We start from the raw sequence: 26,198 nt of genomic DNA, 5'->3' as shown, positions 1-26,198 counted from the left end.
GTGAGGTGCATTTCCCATTCACCCCTTTAAGTGACTAGCGTTTTCTTGAGAGCATATAGGTTCCAATCGACGAGGGCAGTCGACAGATCATTAGTGGATGAGGGCCCGTCCTGCACCTCCATCGTTTTAACCAGAGAGGGACATTTGGGGGATCATTCTCCCACACCTAACTGTGGAGCGATGGCACTCATCGACGGGGCATCGGTCAAAGAATGGTCGTCGTCTACTAGCTCGTCGTTTGGACAATGCCAAGGCAGCCTGCGTTTGTTTCCTCCACAAGGACCCTTCAGGTGGTTCTTGGGGAGTCGTTCCTAGACGTTACTAAACTAAATACGATCATATACATGTTAGGGAAATCTCCTATAAATTTTAGCACAAACAACACGTAAAACATACCAAGGCACACTAGAACACACTAGCACGTCTAAAGACTAACTTCCGAACGTCTTGTATGTTCTTGGAGGTTTGACCTCCAAAATACATCAAATCAACTATACATGTTGTAAAACACTTCAGTAAAATACTATTAACCTTTTTAGGAACATGTAAGTCTTTAGACACCTAAGTTAATTTTGAGGGTCCTTAGACAATCTGTTTTTGCGTTAACCGCCACGTGTACCAGATAAAGCACCCTCCTAAGTTAGGAAACTTGTTGGTGTTGCTAGAGTTGTAAATTGAGCCCTACTCTTATTTCCTACATGATCCTAATTATAATAAGTACAATCTCTCTACTCAGACAAGACTAACCATACACAAAACATCCTTAATTTCCTATAAAACACTCTCCTGGATGGTTCTTGCCACACTTTGGAAAAGTTGGGTAGGTCCTATTTCTTGAAACACTTCCTTAAGAATTAGAGTCGTTTGCCCTGCTATTCTGGTCATGTCAAAACTGTGAGTAATTTCCACCTCCCTATTTATTCTCAGAGTCTCATAGTTCCATTTGTAGCTTTCTTGTTGACCTTTGTTATTTCCTTAAGCTTGTCTCGTTAAACCTTTTGAATGTATGAGTAATGAGACTATAGATATTTGTATACCCTAACAACATATCATTCCTGCACTCTATCTTCACTAAGTCAGGTCCCCAAATAAAAACTTAGTCATTTTTGTCCTTGGATCGGCAACCATACTTGAGAGTTGAGTGAACTTACATACCTACTCTTGGGATGACATAGTACCTTGCCTCAAATTCATAAAATCCTAAGCCTTAGCCTCTCTTAACTTCCTCGGAAAGAACATTTCTAGACTAGCTTAGTAAAACACTCTCAAGTCATTGGAACTGCATCTATACCCATGTTTTCTTTCCACTATGTAAACCAAATGTGAGCCATATCCTTAAGCTGGTAGAATTCCAACTCTACCCTGTCTTTTTTTATCACTTTCATCACTCCAAATATTTTCTTAATCTCATCAATAAAGTTCAAGGAGGTTATCATCAACTCTTAATACAAGAATTTCTGGTGGGTTGATACGAACAAAGTCTCAAACCCTGGATACTGATGGCCAATTATTATAATTACTAAGAACTAGGACCTACTTATTATTCTGGTTAGTTATACTTTGATCCAATAGTTTGATAGCATTCAAAATTCTATCGAAAAAAACATTTGTTTGAGGATTTTCCACTTTTTTAGAGTCGCCACTTAATTATTGAGATAAATTAAGAAAAATGCTTGTTTTCAATAGACTTAAATAGAAGAAATCATTTTGAAGACATTAAAAGGGTTCGTGGATTCCTATTAACGTATTAGGAAGGTTTTGAAAGAACCTAAGACGTCCGCTTACTTGCGATTATCTGACAACTAACTTTGTTTGGCTAAAAGATAATTTTAACTTGATTTCAAGATAATAATTGTTTGAGAATTGTTTGATACAAAGTAATTTGCTATCTAAGTAAGAATTGGTTTGCAAATTTATTTGTTCTTTTAGAATCCGTTTGAAATTAATTTTAAGTCGCTAAAACATTTATGGCGTTTGCGTTTGGATTTGGATTCTTTAACTTTGAAACTACCGAAAAATAAAGGAAAATAAATAAACAAAAATAAAAGAGATAGATGAGAGAGAGAGGGAGAGAGAGAGAGAGAGAGTTGGGCCCAAATTCATGTTATTTGTCCCCCTGGACCGGTATTTGGACCCATTTTCTTTTGGGTCTTTTGACTCATTTGTTTCGTTTTCGTCCTAGACTAATCAGATAATAATGCAAAGCGATAAGGGCTTAGGCCCTTTATATAATAAAATACAGTAAAGACAAGATAAACAAAAGTGTCCCTTCTGCCCAAACTCTTCGATCCTCGACTCGTGTTAATCGGAGTTTTCGGCCTTGTGATCTGTACGTCAATCTTGACTTGGAGAGGGCATTTTGAACCTTGATGGCTCTGTCGATATGCAAAAGGAGGGTTTCATAATGAACTCAAATTGATTTCACATGCAAAACAAAATGAGAAAAAGAAAGAGTTAAAAATCCAATTAAAAAGGTTCACAAGGATATACTGATTTATAGAAAAATGTACGTTACCAATCTATTTATATAGACATTAGAATGTGACAACCTTAGGGTCCCGTGGTTACTTAATCACTGTCAATTAATGGTCATTGCTGACTAATAATATATAGACAGAATCACATAATGGAAACAAGAAAATAAAATAGCACATAATAAAAAAAACTTGAGGATGACTAACCAATTGAACCATAGCAAGCACCAAAGACATTGTAATTTTAGCAGAAAAAATAAACTAGGAGAAATAATGACGTACATACCCGACCCCAAAACAAAAAGAGACAAATTTATCAAAAATTTCCTAAGCTAATTTCGTGGATTAAAAATAACGTACATTCCAAAAGCATTGAAAATGAACCTAGAACATCCGTGAAATGCCAAATCAAAAAAATTTCTACAAGGCGCGATGAACTTGAAATGAAGGAAACGGAATAGTAAAATGGATTTTTTAACGAATGAAATGAGCAAAGAAGTCAAGGAAGATGTTAACAGAACACAAAGATATCAACACGATGTTTTATCGGAGAGAAAAATTGGGTAGCAAAACAGAGACATATTACAAGCCTACACAATCCTACGCCAAAAATGAGTACTGTCTTTCGTTCAAAACGTCGCCTAGCTGACTCTTGCAATTAACAAATAAATATCATAATCCTTAAATTTCCAGCCACATCGACCAATCAGGCCCTTTCTTTGATCTTCATTAAAGTAAACGTTAATTTTGACCTCTTTGACACACTCTTGGTCTCCCAGATTTACTATTTCAATTTCCTCTAAATTTGGCTTATGCTGATTCTCAAACTGCAGAAACTCTTCAGCAACATATTCTGGTGCCTCAATTTCCTCTTCGTATTCATCAACCTTGTTATCATCTGCCTCATTTTGTTTGTTCAGCTCGTGACATGACATGACATTGGTAGGTTTGTAAACTTATATTACTGAAACCATAGATAGATAAAGTTAGGAAATCAAAGTATAACAGATGAATGAATAAACATATTTTGAAATAAAAGAGGCTTTCATTCAAATTGGAAAAATGGTGCAAACATTGTCCATGGCATAGGGCCATGTTGCCTTTTTAAATATCACGATGGAAAATAAAAAATTCAAACAGTTAAGTAAAATGCAAAATGGTGGGTATCATGCCTCTTCCAGACTACCACCGATTTAAATATGCATAAAACGGTGCCTTTCTACCAGGGAGTTCGGGGAATCAGGATGGGCGTGAAGGTCCACTTCTACGACATCTCTTCTGGATCAGCATCGTGGAATCTTGTCATCTCAACCTCTTCTTCAATGATAGCATCAATATCTTCAAAAAGATCACAAAATCCTTCCCGAAGGTCCTCCTTCTCGGCATATTCACGGACTGGGAAGGATTGATATAGATGAGGGATTAGCTTGGCCAATGCTTGATCCTTTTTCTTCTTTGTCTTCTCATCATCATCTGTGAGGATGTACCCCAAACCGTATTTGGCTCCTTTGACGGGGACCGGAATAGGCTCAATAATTCCTTGGGAATTTCTTCCCAATTCGAAACCTAGTTCAAAACCATTCTACAGCATTACAGTGGCTATCATCTTGTACACGGCAGGCATTGGAGGCTGTGGGGCCAAGTCTTCACCGGTGGAATTTACCAGCTCCAGCGTGTAGAAATCAGTACCTCGAGACACTTCATCGATAATCGGCTCCTGTTTGCCAGAAAGACTACCTTTGCCATAAATGACTAGCTCTTCGCTCTTCCGAATGAGTTTAATCAGTTAATGCAGTGTAGAAGGCACAGCTCCAGCCATGTGAATAAAAAGTCTTCCTAGAAGAAAGGTTGTAGCTGGTGTCGATGTCCATGACTTGAAACCATGCACTGAATTCTACCGGAACCATTTGGATGATCAGATTTACCGCTCCCAACGTATCCCTCTGAACCCCATCACAGGCTCTTACATTGACTTGGTTTTGTGCCAGCTTCCCAAGGTCAAACCTTAACTACCTCAGTGTCGACAACGGGAAAATATTCAGACAAGATCCATCATCCATCAAAATGCGATTTACGACTTTGTCTCGGCATACGATAGTGATGTGCAACGCCTTGTTTTGTGACCTTCCTTCAAAAGGTAACTCATCGTCGCAGAAACTAATCCGATGCCCTCGGATAAGTTGGTTAATCATAGCAGCCACATTATCGCTGCTTGTGCCGATCGGCACATACGTATCATTAAGAGCCTTCCTCAAAGCCTACTTGTGCGATTGAGAACTCTTCAGCAGGGCCCACACAGAATTCTGGGTTGGAGTCTTCTCCAAATGCTTGACAATAGAATAATCTTTTGGCTGCATTCTTCTCCAGAATTCCTTTGCCTCACCCTCGCTTATTGGCCTTTTAGCTTGATCCTTCTTTTGACCTCCAAGAGCAAGCTTCTCAGGAGTATAAAATCTTCCGGATCGGGTAATGCCTTGTGTAGCAGCATTCTCAATCATAAATTTTGTCTTGGTAAGAGTTTTTTATGGCACCAAGGAAATAGCCTTTGCGGGTGTCAAGATAACGAACTCTTTTTTCTCTCAAATGCTCAAGGCAGCTACAGCCTTTTCAAACTTGTCATGAATAATTGGAGTTATACTTTCGTCTTACAACAATCATCGTCTATTTCTATAATACTGATGTTGACGCCTCCATGATTTGGCAAAGGATTGGTATTGACATTAGGTGCAGCTGGTTGGAGAGAAACCCCATATTGGTCGATTCAATCCTGAATCTTGTGCTTGAGGTTGATACAGTCCTCAGTTTCATTCCCAACACTTTTGGAATAATAAGCATATCTCTGATCTGACCTATAGATTATTGAATTGATATCCACGGGTTTGGGCCCCACTGGGTGGATATATTTGGCTGCAGCCAGTCTCTTGTACAGCTTTGTTCGGCTTTCTGCAAGCGCGGTGAAATTTCTCGAAGGTTTCTTCTCAAACCATGGTCGAGGGGGATAACTTCCTTGTGGGGGAGGCATCTGTTGATAACCTCGATTATTCAGACGGGGAGCTTGATTTCTGGGATATGAGTTTGTCTTGTAGTTTGGCATTAGAGCTTGGTAGTTCGGGTGGGGATTTTGATATGGTGGAGCTTGGACTTGATATGAAGGAGGGGGTTCTCGGTAGCTCGACTGCACGTTAGCATAATTCGGAGAAACACCCTGGTAAGGAGATGGAATTTGGTAGGATGGAGGATGATTTGGGTAAATTGGAGATGAATTTTGGTAATTCGGGGATGGACTTTGGGATAGTGGAGCTTGGACGTTTGGATAAGTGGCGGTAGCATCATGATAAATTGGAGGATTATTGGGATGACTATCTTGCATGTAGAAAGCTTGGTAGGAATTTTGGGAAGTCCGAGAATGACCTTGGGAATATAACGAGCTTCTGTGGGTTATCTTTCCCCCACATGAAATAGCAGCGATTTTTTCTCCTTTTTTCTTCAACGTTCCAGATGATCCGGGCGATGCAGCAACACGGGTTATCTTCACCGTTTTCAATCGGTCTTCGATAGTCTCACCAACTTTGACTATCTCGACAAATTTTTCTCATACGAGCAACAAGATTCGATCTTAATAATCGGTCTCTCGCACCCACAAGAACACTTCTAAAATTTCTTTTTCTAGACATGGGCGGTCTCACCCTCGCCGCTTCTTTTCTCCACCTATAAGAAAACTCCCTATAACTCTCGGTTGATTTTTTCTTTATCTTTTCCAAAGAGTATCGATCTGGAACAATTTCTACGCTGTAAGTGAATCGATCGATAAAATCTTTGGCCAATGCATTCCAGCTGGGCCATTGTCAGGTTTCATGCGAGGTGAACCATTCAAGAGCTTCTCCGCACAAGCTTCGGCTGAAGAGACACATCAATAAAGTTTCATCCCTTCCAACTCCCACGAGCTGGTCACAGTAGGCTCTTAGATGAGCCATAGGGTTGCCCACTCCTCCGAAGGTGTCAAACTTTGGGATCTTGAACCCTTCTTGAAGGTACAAATTTGGATGAATACATAAGTCTAAATAACTAAGCCCGGTAATATTAGGCATGCATTGGAGATCTTTTATGGATTTCTTGATCTCTTCTTTTATGTCAAACTTTGCCTCTTCCTTTGTCGTCCACTCCCTTTCATGTTCCTCATAATGGTCCTACTCAGAACTGTGCACATCGCACTCGGCAGGGACGAGATTTTAGAAAGTGGACCTTTTGGGTAAGGGTGGAGCTACAGAGGGACTCTGGGCATTTTGAGCGGTTTGATAATTCTGTGGTTAAGTCTGTGGATAGCTATTCTGATTTAAGTGGTGGTGGGGTGTTTGGGGATTTAAAGTATTTTGGTTTTGATATTGGTTCTGATTTTGTGGTGGTGGAGCGGTTTGATGGTGGGTATTTTGAGGATGGGGTGGAATTTTGGGGTTGTTGTTTTGAGGAGGAGGTGGAGTTTGGTAGGATGCGGAAGAATATTGGGGATTTTGGGTAGTCAGATCTATAACCGACGGATTCTGACCAGGTGTAGATGCTTGGTTCTGAGTTGGATCCATATTTGAAGAAGGAAAGTAGATTGGAGGTCTCCTATCAGCAGCGTTAGCGGCAAATCCTGGCGAAGGCAGAGCCTGTCTCCTTTGCATTTCAACTCTCATTTCTGCAATCTGTTGCATCAGCTGCAGAATCAAATCATTCTGGTCCGCTATGGTGGGTTGAGCCACCACAACATCAGTAAGACTTACTTTTTCATTATTATCACCCATAACTGCATTTCCTTTGTCTGAGCTTTGTCTACAGAAGGAATCTGCGGGACCTTTTGATCTGGTGAAATAGGGATGATCTGCCAGGTTTTGATTGACACAGATCAGTTTCAAAGTATATGAGAACGAAAACAACTCAAAGGGATATTTGTCAGTGCATATTCAGAATACAAAATGCATAATATCACATAAAGAGCAGATAAACACACAAGTTGCTTTGTTTAATGATATCTTCAACTCACGAGTAAGGACGGAAACACATTTTTTAACAAGTAGGAGTTTTCTTGTTTTAGTTTTAACACTGTCTCAGAAACGCTAAATCACATTGAGCTAAGGTCTTCTTGCTGCTTCTCTTTGACGTTCGTTGATCTGGACTTCGTATCTTCTTGGAATATGAAGGGGGAGAATGAAATTTTTTAAAGATAGTGGTCGGGCCTGGGAAGGCTGCCTACGTATCTCACAAGGAGAATTCAGGACCAACGTATTTCAAGTACAAGATAAAACATTTTCATTCATTCGTTCATTACGATTACAAGGAAATTGAAATGCAACAATAGAGTTTTTTAAAGATGAAATGATGACGACACGTTAGTCATTTTCCTTCTTGTTGCAGCATTAGTCTCTTCATGTCAGACGGCCTAGGAATGGAGGTTTGTGGACGATTTCCTCGTCGTCGTCTTCCCCATTCTCTCCAGGGTGAGCGTTATTGGGACCTCTATTAGCTCCTTGCTCGTAGACGGGGCATTTTTCCTGCATTTTTTGAAGTTTATCAATCATGTTGCTATGGAAGGCTTTGTTCTTCTTCCTCAGTGCAGCCATCTTTTCTATCATGGAGGCGAATTCTTCCATTTCCACTGTCAGCTCCTCATCTAGTGACATGCTTTTAGCTAACAGAGTGGTGGTCTCTGATTCTATTCTCGACTCTCTCGCTTCTCTTTCTTGCACGTTCAACCGAAGCATGTCCAACTTCTCTCGCAAGTCCTTTGTCTCCATCTCAACATTTTTCTTTATCTTCATTAGTGATGCCATATCCTCATCCAGTGTCATGGTTGCAGCTTTGTAGATTGTGGTGTCCATGTCGACTCTGAGCCCTTCCTCCTTGGCCTATTGAATTCCCCGAGTGATCTGTTTGATCTTTCTTTTTAGTTCTTCTCCAGTGAGTTCCATCTGGATGTTATTACCCTTGTCCATAGCATTGATTATTTCCTTTCCAGAGATGGTAGAATAGTGTTTTAGGATTTGTGATATAAGAGGTATCTTTTGAGTGAGAAACTTAAGACTTGGAAATTTTTGTCCGATTTTCTTTTGTAAATAGTGACTTGTTTGCATACTTTGGAAATTTTTGGAAAATAGTGGGTTTCCAATATCCTCATTCATAGCAACATAGCACATAAACAGTTAAACATACATATCGCATCCTAAAACATACAGGGGGACTCTTTTTGTGCCAAAGGTAGGCCTAGAGCATTTGAATGATGTACGCGTGAATTTGAACCATATTAACAATCCCCCCCCCCCAAATGTATTTCACAAATGAATAATAATGTTCACAAAGGGGAGAATAAAGGATTAAACATTAAAGACAGACGCACGCAGGGGCCATTTGAAAGAACAATAAAGGTACGCCCATGCAGGGGCTAAAAACAACATAAATACATATAAAAAAACCCACACAGGGGCGAAATCCACTATGTTGTGCTCGATGGTCCTGCTTTGTCGCCGTTCCCCTGAGTCTTGTATTGCTGAAAAATATATCTTAGCATCAGCAAAAATCCTTCACCCAGGAGTCCTTTGTCTTCCAAGCTTTCGTATCGCATCCTCTTGATTTTTTCCTTGACCCAGGTATCGAAATCATCATAACCACGCCTTAGTCTTTCCACCTCTTGGGTCGCCTTCTCTAGAGTATCTTGGTTCTCGACAAACTTAGCGTACACTTCTTGGGCCTCTTTCTTTACCTCTTGTAGCTCGGCTACTGCTTTGGCTTCTCTGTCGGTTACGCTGCGAAAGCTTCGGGGGATTTGGGAGCAGACGTTTTGTATGTCCTTTTTCAGCCATTCTTTGTAACCTTGTCATATCCAGCATTGAATCGGTCAGGGACGATATTGTCTTTATCCATACGCTTAGTACTTTTCCATTCTCTGAACATTTCAGAAGCGTCGTGCACTCTATCATCCCCAATATCGTGTACATAAGCGCCATAATACGCCTTTTTGGGTACACTTTGTTTCCTCCCAAACTATCGTAAAACTCAAGAGGGTGCATAAGGTCAAATTCCACGAATACCTGGTAGAGGAAGCACAACCTGTCTCTGGCTCTCCACGATGACTTCTTTGGAGATGAAACGGTCAAGCATCTATTAGAGATCTTCTTCTCTCAATTCGGAAAGAATCTGAGCCCATCTCCCCCTTGTTCTCCGATTGTCCATATTCGCCAGTATAACATGTCATTCAAATCTTCAAGGGTGTTCATGTTGTCAAGAGTATGCAGCTTTCGAGTCCTAGCACCCTTTGCTAAATGGTTGAGGATCCACCACCGAAGGAGTAAGTTCATCCTTGGAAGTATCGATGCCTTTCTGTGCATTTTCCCAGGGCTCGATACATATCGTACAAGATGATCGGAGCTATAGGATAGTACTTTGTTGTCCCTTGGTTCTCATACCCTTTGAAAAAAGTATGCGCAAGTGTTATAACTCGAGTATTGATACTCAGATTTGGACTTGTGGAAATACCATCGATCCCAATGACGCTACAGCAAATGCTAATGGACGAATTTCATTCCATTCTTTGTAGGAGATCTTGAACTTTCGGTTGTAAATGGCGTAGAAGCTTGCGTGTCCAAATCGGATGTAAAGATCTCTGAATGCTACATGAGATTCTTGGCACCAGTAGGCAAAGTCTTTTCCCAACCCGAATCAGTCCGCAATATCTTCTACGGAAGGCATATTAGGGATAAAGATGTCTTCTTTCTTTCTTTATTGTCTTCCTTTCTATACCAGTCTCTACTGTGTCTATGCAGTCTCTGATCTCCTCCAAAGTCGGGGTAATTTCGGCGGTTCTGAATCAGAACACCATTCGTTGTCTATCCCAATATCCCGTGAGGACCTCAACCAATTCCGTCCAATCGTTTATGTTGATTAATTTCGTCAGAGCACCCACGTATCTATTAAGGGTTCTTCTATGATCCCCGTCGAGATTATTATATCACATTGTGAGTTGAGGTGGCGCAGCTATGACCATGTCAAACTTTGGGAAACGATCCATATCTACAAAACAGAAGCTAGTTAGGTTTACGCACCCCAAATTGGTTTTCAACACGTACATCATTCAAATGTCACATAAAATGATGTGTCGTGAAGTTGAAGACCTTAGACACGATTTTGGCGGTTTTCATCTAGATTGACTTAACCCACCTTGGGTATTAAGCCGTCTTAGGCTTATGCTTAATTTTTGGTTTTGGTTTCGCTTTAGCCTAGGCTTACTAGAATAGGTTTCAAGTTGATGATTACCCGAGTCGGACAAACATCGGGGTAAAGCTATCAAACAACGTCGTATTACCGCATTCCAACTATTTGTTTGATACTTCCAAATGAACTTTTGTGTGTTTTTGAAGAAAGCCGTGGAAAGCCACGTAACTTTCATTTTCCTAATGCAAGCTATTTGCCAATTGGCAGAAAGATGCCATGAAATGCAACAATTTCAAAAGTAAGGGAAAGTAAACAAGTAAGTAATTATTACAAATAGCCAAATAAAGTTAGTTTTAATGTTAGAATCCTCCCATCCCAGCAGAGTTTCCATTTCTGTTTTATCGAAAAAACATTTGTTTGAGGATTTTCGTCCTTTTAGAGTCGCCATTTAATTTTTGAGAAAAATCAAGGAACACGCTTGTTTTCAATAGACTTAAACAGAAGAAATCATTTTGAAAACTTTTAAGGGGTTCAAGAATTCATATTAACGTCTTACGAAGGTCTTGAAAGCACGTAAGACGAGCTTGCTTGCTGTTTTCCGACAACTAACTTTGTTTGACTTAAAGATAATTTTAACTTGATTTTAAAATAATAATCTTTTGAGAATTGTTTGAAACAAAGTAATTTGCTATCTAAGTAAGAATTGATTTGCAAACTTATTCATTCTTTTAGAATCCGTTTGAATTTAATTTTAAGTCAATAAAACATTTACGACGTTTGCGGGGATTTGGATCTTTAACTTTAAAACTACCAACAAATAAAGGCAAATAAATAAATGAAAATAAGAGAGAGAGAGAGAGAGACAGAGAGAGAGAGAGAGAGAGAGAGTTGGGACCAAATCCGGGTTATGTTTCCGCCTGGACCGGTATTTGGACCCATTTTCTTTTGGGTCTTTGGCCCATTTGTTTCGTACCTATCCTAGACTAGTCAGATAATAATGCAAAGAGATAAGGGCTTAGGCCCTTTATATAATAAAATACAGCAAAGACAAAATAAACAAAAGTGGCCCTTCTGCCCAAACTCGTTGATCCTCAACTCATGTTAATCGTAGTTTTCGGCCTTGTGATTTGTACATCAATCTTAACTCGGAGAGGGAATTTCGAACCTTGATGGCTCTCTCTATATGCAAAAGGAGGGGTTCATAATTAACTCAAATGGATTTCACATGCATAACAAAATGAGAAAAAGAAAGAATTAATAATCCAATTAAAAAGTTGCAGAAGGATATACTGATTTATAGAAAAATGTGCATTACCAATCTATTTATATAGACATTACAATGTGACACCCTTAAGGTCCCGTGGTTACTTAATCATTGTCAATTGATGACCATTGTTGACTAATAATATATAGACAGAATCACATAATGGAAATAAGAAAATGAAATAGCACATAATAAAAAAAACTTGAGGATTACTAACCGATTGAACCACAGTAAGCACCAAAGACATTGTAATTTTAGCAGCAAAAAAAAACTAGGCGAAATAATGACGTACATACCCAACCCCAAAACAAGGAGAGACAAATTTGTCAAAAAATTTCTATGCTAATTTCGTGGATAACAAATAACGTACTTTCCAAAAGCATTGAAAATGAACCAAGAACATCCGTGAAATGCCAAATCAAAAAAATTTCTACAAGGCGCGATGAACTTGAAATGAAGGCAATGGAACAGTAAAACGGATTTTTAACGAATGAAATGAGCAAAGAAGGCAAGGGAGATGTTAACAGAACACAAAGATATCAACACGATGTTTTATCGGAGAGCAAAATCGGGCAGCAAAACAGAGACATATTACAAGCCTACACAATCCTACGCCAACAATGAGTATTGTCTTTCGTTCAAAACGTCGCCCAGATGACTCTTGCAATTAACAAATCAATATCATAATCCGTAAATTTCCAGCCAAAACACGTACATACAAGACTCCAAACTAAAAAAAAGAGGATAGCGCCAGTAAATAATTTTTAGAAACACGGACTCGAATGAATACTCTTCCTAAATAACATGATCGAATTTAGACAAAGACAAATATATGGACAAATTGGTCTCAACATTTAAATGAGCAACTACATACAACCAACGAACATCAGAGAAGAAAGACGCTAAAAAAATGAAAAGCATCATTTATTCCAGCATGCTCGACAAGTCAACTAACTCAAACAACTATTAACTCCTAACAATAACACCAAATATGTTCGAATAACTGGAGGGGGCCTTTCATGGAGGCGGAAAAATGAGGACAAGTTACACCAAAAATATGAGACAAAATACCAACATTAAACATTAACCAAACCCAAATAATGAATACAAGAAACCGTCTCACTATTCATAACACAACACACCTGGCAAAACAGAGTCAACTCTCTTAACATATCTTGATATCATCATGTTATTTAACCAGAGGGCAGGGAGCAGAAACAAGCACACCGAACAAAGATGATGTCTAGAGACTAAGACCAATAACAAACAACACTCACCCAAACAAGGAAACAGAACTACAATTCCGACAACGAAAACAGATGGAAAGCTTTGAGAAATAAGTGACATCTTCGAAGAGAACAAAAACTCGCTACAACACTTATTAACATGAAATATGCCACGGATTTGCAGCCTGGGGTCAAACGATCATCATACCAAATAAAAGCTAAGTAAAAATGAATCTCACCTTTTCGAGGGCAGCAGAACCAAGACAAACAGGCAGGACACAATATTCTAACCACAAAGAGAAGCACTCAAATTTTCGTCACAAAACGAGAATCTATGAAGGAACTTAAGCCTATCACTAAAACTGATAACTTTTATGCTCACAAAAGGTGTATTTAGTATCGTATTTAGAAACACGGTCCCTCAAATTCGATCAAAATCTCACAGTATGAAAATCCAACACACATATTTCCTTTTTCCCACAAAATCGTCCAACAAAATCCGCACTTCTTGTTTTCTCCCTTCTCCCCCTTTTTTCTGTAACAATAAAGATTTATAGGGGAATTAGGGTTTCGTATTAGGAGGGTGGAGGGATTTAGTAAGAAACTTGGGGAAAGAGTGGACATTCACTTCAAATTGGAATTTCAAAACCTCCTTTCAGATAAGAACAGCCAGATGGTTTTTGGAAGAGAATTCGCCAAAATCGCAAGAAAAATCTGAAAAACGCAGCAGCTCGAATGGCTCAAATTCACTCGCTCATCCTTGAGCTTCGACGTGGACTCATCTCGCACAGGGAGGACGAATTTGCGTGCTCGGAACAAAAATGTGCAGGTACCCTGCTGTACGTACAAATGAAGACGTTGGAGCGTCTCCTATGCGTGAAGAGAAGGCGACGCGGTCTCTTCTTACGGGGAAGGAAGGAAAGAGCGAGCGTGCAGCTACGCCTTCATCGAGTCACTTCGTAAAGATGAGCTTTGTAGGGTAAAAGATTGGGTCAGGTCTAGAAATTGGGCCTGGGAATTGAATGGAGCTGCTGGGAATTGGATGGGGATGGGCTTTGTCACATGGCAATAAATGGCCCAATGTTGTAAAAACATGGGCTAAATTGGAAAAGGACCCAATATACGATTCTTTAATGGGTTTAAGGGAAATGAGTTACGCTTGGAATTTAGGCAATAGTCAAATCAAACTTAATTTAGAGAATTTGACTGAAATTTATATAAGACAAATTAATATTAATTAATTAACGAGCTTTATAATTTCAAACAAAAATAAAGATAAAAATTAATAAAAATAATCAGTTTAATTGTAAACTAGTGATTCAAAAATATAACCATAATTTAGTGAACTAGTTTTATAGAATTCTTACTAAGATTAAAATCTTTAGAGTTTATTTTCAAAAAATTGCAAAATATATTATTTGTATCTATAAAACTATATGAAAATATATGAAAATCAACTAAGATTACTCAAAAAAATGACTATGGAAATATTTGAATTTTATAGAACTAAATATTCTGAATTGTTCAGAAATTAAGAAGCTCGATGATTAATTTATGTTGTGGAGGATCAAAATTGGATATCAACAGTTGCGTGCATTAGCATTCCTTGGGTAAGCTCTATGACGAGGCATGATTTGAAATGCATAATGATGAATTATAAAGGAGATCATACCCACGCACGATAAGAATAGTAAGAAAGTGAAGCTTTTCTTAAAACATTTTGTAGCCTCCCTCTCACTAGATGTGGGGAATTTTACACCCATAAAAAGAACTCTATTTAGTGGGGCTTTTCAAACATCCCAGGACTCTTAAAACTAATGCTCTAATTAAGTTTGCAACACCCCGTGGCTACCCCCAATACGTTAACACGGAACCAATGATTATAAGTTACCCAAGCTAACCCAGAGTTGTCATATCATAGCATACTAAGATAAACTGAAATGAGAAATATTTTGCAGAAGCTTAAAACATGAATTAACTAAAATTTTGAGGGATATTACCTAATCTAAATCTGCACATATAAACTGTATTAAGAGTTCAATAACAACCGAAATATCAAAATCACATCTAAAAATGAATTTAACTATGTCAGAATAAAAGCCTCTAACTAACTAGGGATGTAAATAAATGCCCTAGCTAAGTCGAAACTGAAAGACGGGAAGTAAAACAAACATGTCTATTGTCCTCAGAAAATGAGGACTCACCATTAATGTTGTTGAGATGGAGATCAGGAACCGATCTATGTGGTATCTGAATGTTGAGGAACTAAACTTACATCACAAGAAGATGTAGCGCAGAGTATGTGTCAATACTTGGAACGTACTAAGCTTGCAGGATCGAATAAAGCTGAACAATATAATAACTGAACAAAGAATACTCAACAATGATGTAATATAAGCATGGTTAATATATTTAACATAGTGAGCAAGAACTAAATTGAGTGCCATGACCAAATTTATAACATGCTCAAACTAAATATTGGATTGTAACAGATAATTTTGTCAATGCATAGAATCTGACTAAGAAAGCTACCAATAACTGACATAGTCTTGAGTATACACCCATTGAGAGAACCCAATATACCCTGCCAGAGGTATAGAGGCATGACTAGCATGATCACTAAAATGATGCCCGCAGAGGGGAATTATAAACCTACAACAAGCATGTAGTTTTGGGACTTAGAGGGTGACTGACCCTAGTCAAACTCGGTATTAAGCCTACTCCCAACTGAATATGTAAGTAACACTCTATAACTGAATATTTGTAATACTTAATAGCTTAAATCTACTAAGTTCTGATTTTCATACAAAAATCTAAGCAACAATTCCTCAAAAACATGCCAATATAATCAGGAGTATTCTAATAGTTGAATCACAACACTTTCTAAAGTCCAAGAAACACTAGTTTTAAACATGATATAGAGAATCAACAATCTGACTGAATTCTAGGGACCTAATGGGTGAAAAGAACTCACTAGTGAAATCTCACATACCTAGTGACGAATTTCACGAAGAAATCTTTCGATTTCAAGGCTAGAACTGAAGAAAATCTTGCTACTGTTCATAAGGAAAATTGGCACCTCTTTCTCCCACTTTTGCTCTAAGTTTGAATGATTTTGGTGAATGATTGATTAGGGTAAGTTTCGATTAAGTTACTATGCTCAGCTGACAAAAACTACGTAGTTTAGGGGTTATACGACATAGTTTAGGTGTCCAACGCATAGAGAACAAGACCAAAATGACCTCACTTAAATCGAACGAAGGCCAGCACGAGCCCCATAACGGTCCATCACAAGGACCACACACCGTTAAGTAGGTCATGATTCTTAGCCGGTAGCTATTTGTTCTAGGGTGATTCGACCACGAGACATACCATGGCCTGTTTGAAGGACCACGGACTATGAACGTTGACCTAGTTCTTCACTTGGGTAGGTGGTCAGCTGTCTGAGGTCTACGGACCCTACCTTGACCTGTTATAAAGACCAGAGCATGTGAAAGGCTCCATGGTATGATGTAAGGGCCTGGGGGATTCTTTCTCGCTACCAGGAGCACCAGTATGGCTCGTGTGGTGGTCCACATCCCGTGAAGGGTCTCGTGGTCCACCATTTATGGGTTGGGTGTGGACTAGAGACAAGTTGACGGACCATGGTTCCTTTCACGGTCAGTGAACCTTCTCGTGGTTCACCTATTTCTGCTGGTTTTCTGCTGAAAGTTCCAAGTTGATTTCTAAGGTGTTACACTAGGTCCAAACCGTAAGAACCATTTGGTTGTTATTTTTAAGGATATTTGAGTCTTTTCTATGTAATTGATCCATATACTACTTCGTTTGACACCCAATTCTAAGGCCTTTAACAACCTTTCTACTCACAAAGTTTACCCCAACTGTAGCGACCCTTTCCGAGAGATACCACAACTTGACAAGAAACCTAATTTAATACTTGTGACATTTAAAAGAGATTAACGAAGGGCAACAAAATTTTAATCTAGTTGAGGTTTTAGGTTCATAACGAATAATTTAGTTAAGGATGTGTATCTTGCCCGCTTTTAAATATTTAATTGAGGTCAAAATGTATATGGCACTAAATTTTTACTAACAACAAAAAAGCCTCCCAAAATCTGTTAAGCAAATAATCGACAAGCTTTCATGCATATATTTTTCTCACATTTAAGGACGAAATAACAATAGTATTACAAACTTCCATGTAGAAAAAAGCAACATGTTCATGCCTCACACAACTTACAAAACATAAAGTAAATTATTATATTACAAGACTTGGGTTTACACACACCAAAAGTATAAAAACATATTGCCATACTTATATTACAACACGTGGTGACATGACCAAATCAGCCTTAAAATCTCATGTAATTATATAACACATAGATTGTGCACAAGTCCCAAAGTTAATACAAAATATATATGTGTCTATATGCAAATGTGGTCTTTCTTTAAGGCTTTCAAAATCCCAACCTTCAATAGCCACCTTTAAGCGTCCTCTCGAACATTCCCTGATAGAAACAACAACTATCGCTAACCATACAGCTTAGTTGTGTAAAAACTATAAATCCGACGCCCTTAGATTCACCAAGTCATCATTCTCAAGTCAAGGGCAGCATGATTGAAATATAATCAGTAAATCAAGTAAACAATATACAAAGAGTATCAAGTTGGATAATTAAAGCTCCAAATGTCAATAACGTTCATAGCACAATTTTCCAAGAGGTTCAAAACTAGACTCCGCCAATGTATACATCGTGTCTTTACACCAAGCACGAGCAGAAACAAGAATGGTCGATGCCCTATATCAAGAAGGGTCAAATCCCAATATTCAAGAGAATCAAACACCATATTAAACATGGCTTTCTAGTTAATACTTAAAATGGACAACTCTCATACTTATGAGGAACTAAAAATCCAGAGTCAAGATGGAAAATGATCCGAATCAAGAGGCATGCCAATAGTGAAAAAAGTCACAGCCACAAGAAGGACAAAGATCCAACAAGAATGTCAAGTGATCAAACAATCCGTACAAGTGGGCGAAGTTACACAAGAGTGTTTAACGTCTTAAACGACGACAACACAACAATGTAAAGTGACAAGAGGTAACCAACGTACCAATATAAGCTTTCAGATATACCAGCAGGTAAAAAATAGTACAAGTACGAGTTTATACACAAACCTCACCATTGGCAAAGAAACAGTCGAACATGAGTTCAAGAGTTCAAACCATAGACCAACCAACGTATGAAGGTCCTCAACTTGTTCACAAGTATATACAACCTTTAAAATGCAATTAAATAACTTCTTTAGTTCCTAGTATCTCAAAAATATTGAAGTAAAATAGGATAACCATCACAAGTATGCTTATCCTTTACAAATACGACTAAATGCTCCCAGTACAGTGATTCTGCCCAGTTTAATGTCTCATGTCGCAAGTAAGATTTGAAAGAGAAAACGGCAAAACTGGACTTTATATCCTTCATAAAAGATGTAGGTACATCTATTAAGATTGAAAATAATCAATAATAACCTCAAAATACGTTTTTTACAAAAAGATATAATCAAAATACTAACAGTTGAACAAATAGGATTTCTAATTCCAGAAGCTAGACAGAACTTATCATATATTGTGTGCCATATTTCCAATCCATAACAGCAAAATTAGAGTTTTACCTTTGAATAAGAGTTGTAGAATTACGAATTATCTTTTCAAATAATATTTAATCATTGTAAACAAAGTTATATTGAACGAGATATGATTAAACTACCAAACACTACCCAGTATTAAAATAAATTCTTTATCACTTACCAAGATGAAGTGTGTTGGATTCAAGACAAAAGGACCTAGTTTTTCTTTTGATGTTGAAGAACAACTGTTTGGATAATGTTATAATGTTCTTAGACTTGAGGGAAAACGAATTCAATCAAAGGAGCTGTAAAATATATAGATACAAAAGTAATCCTCAGCACATGTACACATGTCCTTCATAGGTGCTGCCCAAAAAGCATACATATATAACTATATGTATATACATGATTCCATAACTTCCAATCATATGTAATTCTAATTAGTCAATTTACATAAATACCCTCATAAAATACCTTAAATTACGATAACAATTTATGTTAAGCACGTTTTGAATTATCACAAAATTTCGAATTCCCAAAATGAGAATAAAACATATAATAGTAATTAAGAAATGGTGTATTGACATGTAAATCATGGTCTAGTAGCTTAGGGTTGTTACACCAACTCTCTCATTCACTCAGCTCCCATAACCCATCAACATTAATCTTCTCCAGTTCTCTCTCAAGTTAAAAGAAGATGAAGCTAGGGTTTCCAGGCTTCAAATCTCCTTTTTATTCATTTCTTTTCGGCTTTGATCCTCAAGGTATTTAGGGTTTATTCAAGGGGCTACATTGACCCATTAAGTCCCGAAATATCTAAATTTTCTGAATATTATTTAATCCAAATCGATTTAGGCTTTTATTTAATTCTTTATTGGTTCTATTTGTGCTAATTCAATTGTTTGATTTTGATATTATTATGATTGCTTTGAATTAATGACATGCTTTCCAATTGAAATCACATGAGCCCATATATTGGTCAAGATTTTGATTGTGAACTCTTGAAGCTATGAATTTATGAAGAAGTTATGAATTTATGAATGACATCTTCATGAAGGTTATACATTATTTATGAAAAGAGATCTTTTATGATCTAGGTTGATTTATGATAATCATTTATGAAATTGTGAATGATTTTTCACATATCAAGTAATCATGAATTTGTGAAAGGTTTTCTCACACAGGCTTGATTCAAAATTTAATGAGCTACTATACTATATTTTTAAGCTTTATTGGTAACTTAATTGTGATCTTCTACGTACAATAGGATGATTATGAAATTGATACTGTGTTAGGATTTCACTTAGTGTTGGGAGAGAATTCTGGTCGAGGCTCAAATAGGGTATTCTCTAGATGCAACATCCATTTCCAAACTACATGCCCCCATGGATTTGCCTTAAGTGACCCAACTAGTGTATCCATAAATAGCTATGAATCATGATACATAGTTCTACCTTGGCAAGTAGACTCTCCCTTCTCAACTTGGGAGTCTTATGGGATTCCATCTTATAGTTTGCATGGTTTATTATTGGTTAATAATAATCCACAAGCAAACTAAATAACTTCAAAGGTCTTATGAATTTTTCCTTGTGATTAAGATGCATTGACCAAGTTCATGATTTAAAATTCTCCTTTAAATGGTTTCATTATTTTTAGCTTGGTAATATATATCATGTTTTCAATAATGTCCCATTATTGTTAACGTATCACGTTTTTCATGCATATCTCTCACACTTAGTACATTCCATGTACTAATGCATATGTGTGTCTATATTGTTTAATAATATAGGTTATGATTCTTCCTCTACTCCCACTCGTGGATAGGTCATTGTTTTAAGGATTTAAAGATAGGTGGTGATTCCTCATGTTCCAAGGACCATGACACATTTACTTACGTTTTTATGTTTAAGTTTTTAGACATTGTACGTGGTGTACGGGTTACATTCCAATCACTTCTTCTAATGTATTTGAATGTATTGTCAATACTAATTAAGTTTGACTTCTGCTTATATCAAAAACTTTCCAATTCATCAAATTAGATTCTTTACCTTTGTCTATGATACTGTGTATATGTATGTCAAGCCGTTTGTGTAGAGCATCGAGGTCTTATATGTTATGTCACGTGTAGGGTGAATTTTGGGTCGTGAAAAAGCTAGATGAGTTATTGGCTAATTTATATCACAACAGAAAAGTGTAATTCTCAAAAACTTAGTTTGTAACCCTGTTTCCAATTTGAAACAAGATAAATTTACAATTACATATATCCCTATTTTATCCTTGGAACCTTCTTAAGGAAGCACTTTATTCATGGAGTACCTTTTGCCCCTTTAACCTCTGCTCTTCGACTTGTGTTGGACTTATGGAATGCTGATAAGGCATTGTATAACCTTTTGAGTCACCAGTGCTTAAGAAGTTTTGCTCGATTCATGTTCACATTTAGCTGAACAAGACGCCAAGTGAATCCTATAGATATTGGTTACTTCACTAGTGTAGTTCAGTAATTTTAAACTCCAAAAATATATCAAACTTTTTTTTTCGATAAATGCCAACATACAAGAAAACTACATTCAAAAATCCCCTAAATTAGCATCAAAGAACAAAAAAAACTTATGATTTTGGGTTTAATGAGTTGGTTAAATACAAATTCATCAGTATCCCCACCTGTACGAGCCTTGCACTTCTTGACTCTTTACTTTCGAGGAAAAAATCCATTTAGTAGTGTATAATGTAATGATCCTTTAGATCATCTTTTCCTTTTTTGGTGATTTCACCGTTTAGAAATTTTCTATAGTGGCCCCAATTCATTTGTGACTTTCTGGGACTGATAGTTTTCTCATCAGGTTACATATTTACTGTTTATGCATGTTCTCCAATTTTGGAGCTTTTGAAGTTTGAAGGTATGACTTTAGTGAAAACATTAGCTAAATGACCAAAAAATAATTTTTGATTGTTTCATCATATCCAGAATATAAATTTTAGTCTAAATTGACCCTTTTTTTGTCAAGAGGATTTTGGACTCATTTCGAATAACTTTGTGTCTTATGGGAAAAAATGAACCCTTGTGTTGATAAATACTAAACTATGTCATATTTTTCAGGACATAAGTGGTTCTATGTAAATCAATACAAAACTTTAGAGGTTGGGGTCAAATCATATGGAAGGGAAGATAGGTTCAGCTGCAATTCAATTCCTAACTCGAAATACATTAAAAATTTAAATTATCGATCAATATATATATATATATATATATATATATATATATATAATGTGCATGATGAGTTGTTATTTAACCGACTCATTCGACTCAAATTGATGAATTTTTGCAACGATTTAATATTGAGTGAAGGGGATTTAGGCCCTGGTTATCTTTAATGAAGCATTATTTAGTTAAATAAAGTTTGATAGATTAGAAGCCAAAAATTAGTGAATCATAACAGCGATAGAACTGACATCCCATAGGAACCAACAATTGTCTCAATAACTTGAATGGAGTTACGCTTCCTCATTACCACTATTGCAAATAGTGCGATATAATAATTGATAATTGATTTGCTTATGCAACGCATATTTCCCGTGATAATTGAAGGTCGGACTGAGAAGTCGACTATCACTCCACTTCCTAAGATCAACATTTTGTTGGTTCAATGCAAATATAAGATGGAAGTTGTAGGGAAAAAGTGCAACTACGGGAAAATAGTACTTCTTTTGGAATTCTGCAAGGATAGATGTCACGACCCAAGAGAACCCCTAGTTGTAACACGGCGTAATCGATTTCGAAGAGATCTTATACAAGCCATTAGCATTCATTACATAAAATCATAGAAAATGTGAAAGAATTTAAAACTTTCTTTAAAACATAACTCGAAAAGTATTTCATAAAAGCGGAATCTTTCAAACATCATTGTCTCAAAACATCTATGAATGACATGAAATAAAAGTATTGGGATGCAGCCCACATAAAGTATAAACCATAAAAGTAAATGACATTAAGGCAAATGGATATAGTCCTCGAAGCTATGAGAACTCATCAAAATCTTCAATCCTCTAAATCCTTGATACTCTAGCCTCCAATAGCAACTCAAAGCTCCAACTCTACATTTGGTTAGAATGTAGGCAATATGTTTAGTACAAAGGTACTAAGTATGAAATCTAGAATAATATCATAAGAGCATCTCAAATGGTTAGTCAACATAAGACGTAAGAATAAGAGACAATACATAATCATAACATAAGCATCGCATCATAACAAGTCAACATAATACATAATCATAATTTCTTACTTCAATCATTTGTATTTCATACTCAAGCGAACTACTTCACAAGCCACATCCAATTATAATTGTGCGATACCAATATAGCATCCCATAATACTACCTAAGCTAAGCACCTCTCTTTGGTCATTCTTGGTCATAACCCACCTTCATACTTAAGACCTAGGTTTTCATAACATAAGAGCACTATACCCCTATGTCACCTCAAGGTACACTTGTGCATGTATATGGGGCATCCCATTCTACCACACATACGACGCATATCTTGAAGCTACCCAATTCATGTTTTACCCCCTTCTAAGTATCACTAAACATCTACTTTCATACTTGATAAGGAACTATCATCTTAAGTCAATCTTAACATGGAAGGCAGCTATAGCCAATACCCAAGCTAGGCATACTTCATAAGAGGACATTTCATAAGTAGCTTTAAGTAATACTTGTGTCATATATCAATGGCATTCCATTCTACCATTCACACTAAGTACTCATTCAGGCTAGCTTACTCAACTCTAACTAACTTTCATACTAGTTTATCAAAGAATAGCATACTATCATTCTAGACCTAACTACCATGGAGGTTACAAATATACACACCTAGCCACTATGCACCCACTCATCAAGATGCAAGCTGTCTATAGGGTATTATGAATCCTCGACCCTAAGATATCTATATGAGAGTGACATGTCTCAATCCTAAGCTACAATGAAATGGTTTTGGCCTAACCAAATCAAGCTATCATGAAGGCATCCTAGTCATGCTACTGCAAGCTATCATTTGGAGAGTTTCATTCCTTAATTCCATGCTACCATGGAAATCACCATCCCAAGCTTCCATGAGATTCACTATCTTAAGATACCATGAGACTTACTATCTCAAGCTTCCGTGAGTTTACTATCGCAATCTACCATGAGATTTACCATCTAAAGCTTTCATGAGATTTACCATCTTAATCTTCCATAAGTAATCTAATTCAAGCTATTCCATGAAGTGCACCTTACATGCAAGTCAAGCTACTATTAGGAGAGTATAAGCTTACTATCCCAAGCTAACGTGAGATCTATCCACATCAAGCTACATAATCCAACTATCCATGAAGGAATCATAAGACTCAAGCTCAAGTTATTCTATCTTGGTCTTCTCTTACCAAGTCAACTACACTAGAAGGGGATCATATACCACAACTTCAAGCTATTCTAGTCTATCATGCTTTAATTCATTTTAGGTTATTAAGTCAACCTATAATCCTTCTATATGAGAGAACTTACTTCTCCCAGATTGTTCAAGTCTATATGTATAAGAGACAGAGAATACTCAATCAGGATCTCCTCATATTGACTTTACCCCTAAATCCATAACAATAATGGCTACAAGACCAATTTTGAATAATAATTTTACTCTATCATGATCCATGTCTAAATTACAAGATATTCAATCACCTTTGATCATAAGAAGGTAACTAGTCATACTTGATCATATAGGTTCAATTTTAACTTCACATATTTAGATCCTTCCTATTCAATTAAACCTAGTTCAATTCATATTTATATGATCATAACTATGATCAATTGGTATTCAAGATAATTTAATTACTAAGATCAACTTAGAACCTTGAACTTTGCCTCAAATGGCCTAAACCCACAATGATCACATTCGTCATCTTTGATTAAGGTTTATCAAGGAATTCACATGAAACTTCTTATAATCATCATATAAACATAATTCAAACATAATTGAATATTATCCACTACTTTGAAATCACAATCGAGCCTTACCATCAATGTTAAATCACAACCCTAGCTAGATTGGGTTATTTTTTTACTCACAATTGAGAGAAACTGTGGAGGCTCCATGGTGGAAGAACTCATGGATGAAGGACCTACACATACCTTTGATCAATGCTTTAAACTAATCTTCAAAACCTTGCTGAATTCGACCTAGTTTTTGCCTCCTTTTTCTCTTCTTCTTCTTCAATGGTGATCTTGAAAGGACTGTAGGGAGGGGAGGGTTTGATTTTGAAAAGTGAAGTCTAAGTCTAGATATTAGTGTTTAACTAATTAAAAACCCTAAAATACACTAAATACCACACATTTAATTATCCAAGGGTGGAATTTACCAAACCAACTTTGGCTCGGCCGATTAAATGACAACATCACATGTGCCCATTTACGGCCACCATCCACGACCGTGGATGGATTGACGGTCCGTCTTGGATGTACGTCAAATGGTTCAGAGAGGGAGTTGGGGAGGATTTGGTGAGGAAACTTATTCTCAACTCACGAATCCAATCCATGCCCCGTCAAACCATTGATAGTCCATCAATGGTTCTCATGGATAGCTACTATTTTTTGAAAGCTTTTGGGTCCATTGTTTGGGTCCTCCGCAAGGACCCTTAGGGTGGTACTTGGGGAGTCGTACTCGGACGTTAGGACCCTAAACATGTCCATCTAGGTCTAGGAAACCCTGATACTCAATTTCACCTTCATACTACGCTCCAAAACTCCACCACAAGACCCTACCACACACTAGTTCAACTAGACTAGTTTCCGTGTGTCATGGTCGTTTCTTGACACTTTACTTCTAAAATTACCAAACTAAGTTAATTAATTATATTAGGTCTAGTAACTCCATTTTAACCCTTTTAAAGTTATTAGACCTCATATAGGTCTCTAGCTTAGGCATACGATTCCTGGGGTGTTTCAATAGAATAGGGATTTGTGTAATAATGGACCATTATTTTATTTCAAATTAAGGATATAATAAATAGAGACCAGTTATTGGAAGAAATATTTATAGACTAATAAATAATAACTTCTTATCTTGTGGAAGAATAAACCTCATATTTGTGTCAATATAAGCTTGGAATTTAGTTCTTGATTATCAAATTAGCTTGGAATGGAGATATTTTACATGATTATTATCTCTAGTTCTTCTTATATGAGCAGCTAGAACCTTAACTAGGGATGTGTGTACTAGATGGGGGTGTAAAACCCTAATGGTTATTGATTTATCATCTCTTATATTGATTGTATGAGATAAATCAGTAGATTATAATATTGAGTGATCTCTCTTACACCATTTTGGCTTGGGAGAGCAAAATGGAGTTCGGTAAGTCTAGATAGTGAGGACATTATGAAATTATTCTATGGG

General features: G+C 37.0%; 1 protein-coding gene across 1 annotated transcript; it reads right to left on the bottom strand.

The window, feature by feature from the left end:
* Window positions 1–5,235: 5,235 nt before the first annotated feature.
* Window positions 5,236–8,332, bottom strand: LOC107009747. The gene is made up of 4 exons (XM_015209091.1): window positions 7,891–8,332; window positions 7,238–7,335; window positions 7,018–7,171; window positions 5,236–6,047 (listed from the first exon to the last, which is right to left on the bottom strand). Exons 1-4 carry the CDS (start codon window positions 8,330–8,332, stop codon window positions 5,236–5,238), a joined length of 1,506 nt encoding a protein of 501 aa, XP_015064577.1.
* Window positions 8,333–26,198: the final 17,866 nt, after the last annotated feature.

This window comes from Solanum pennellii, chromosome 2 (assembly GCF_001406875.1).
Source record: "Solanum pennellii chromosome 2, SPENNV200".
Taxonomy (NCBI): Eukaryota; Viridiplantae; Streptophyta; class Magnoliopsida; order Solanales; family Solanaceae; genus Solanum; species Solanum pennellii.
This window is presented reverse-complemented; position numbering and strand designations above follow the sequence as displayed.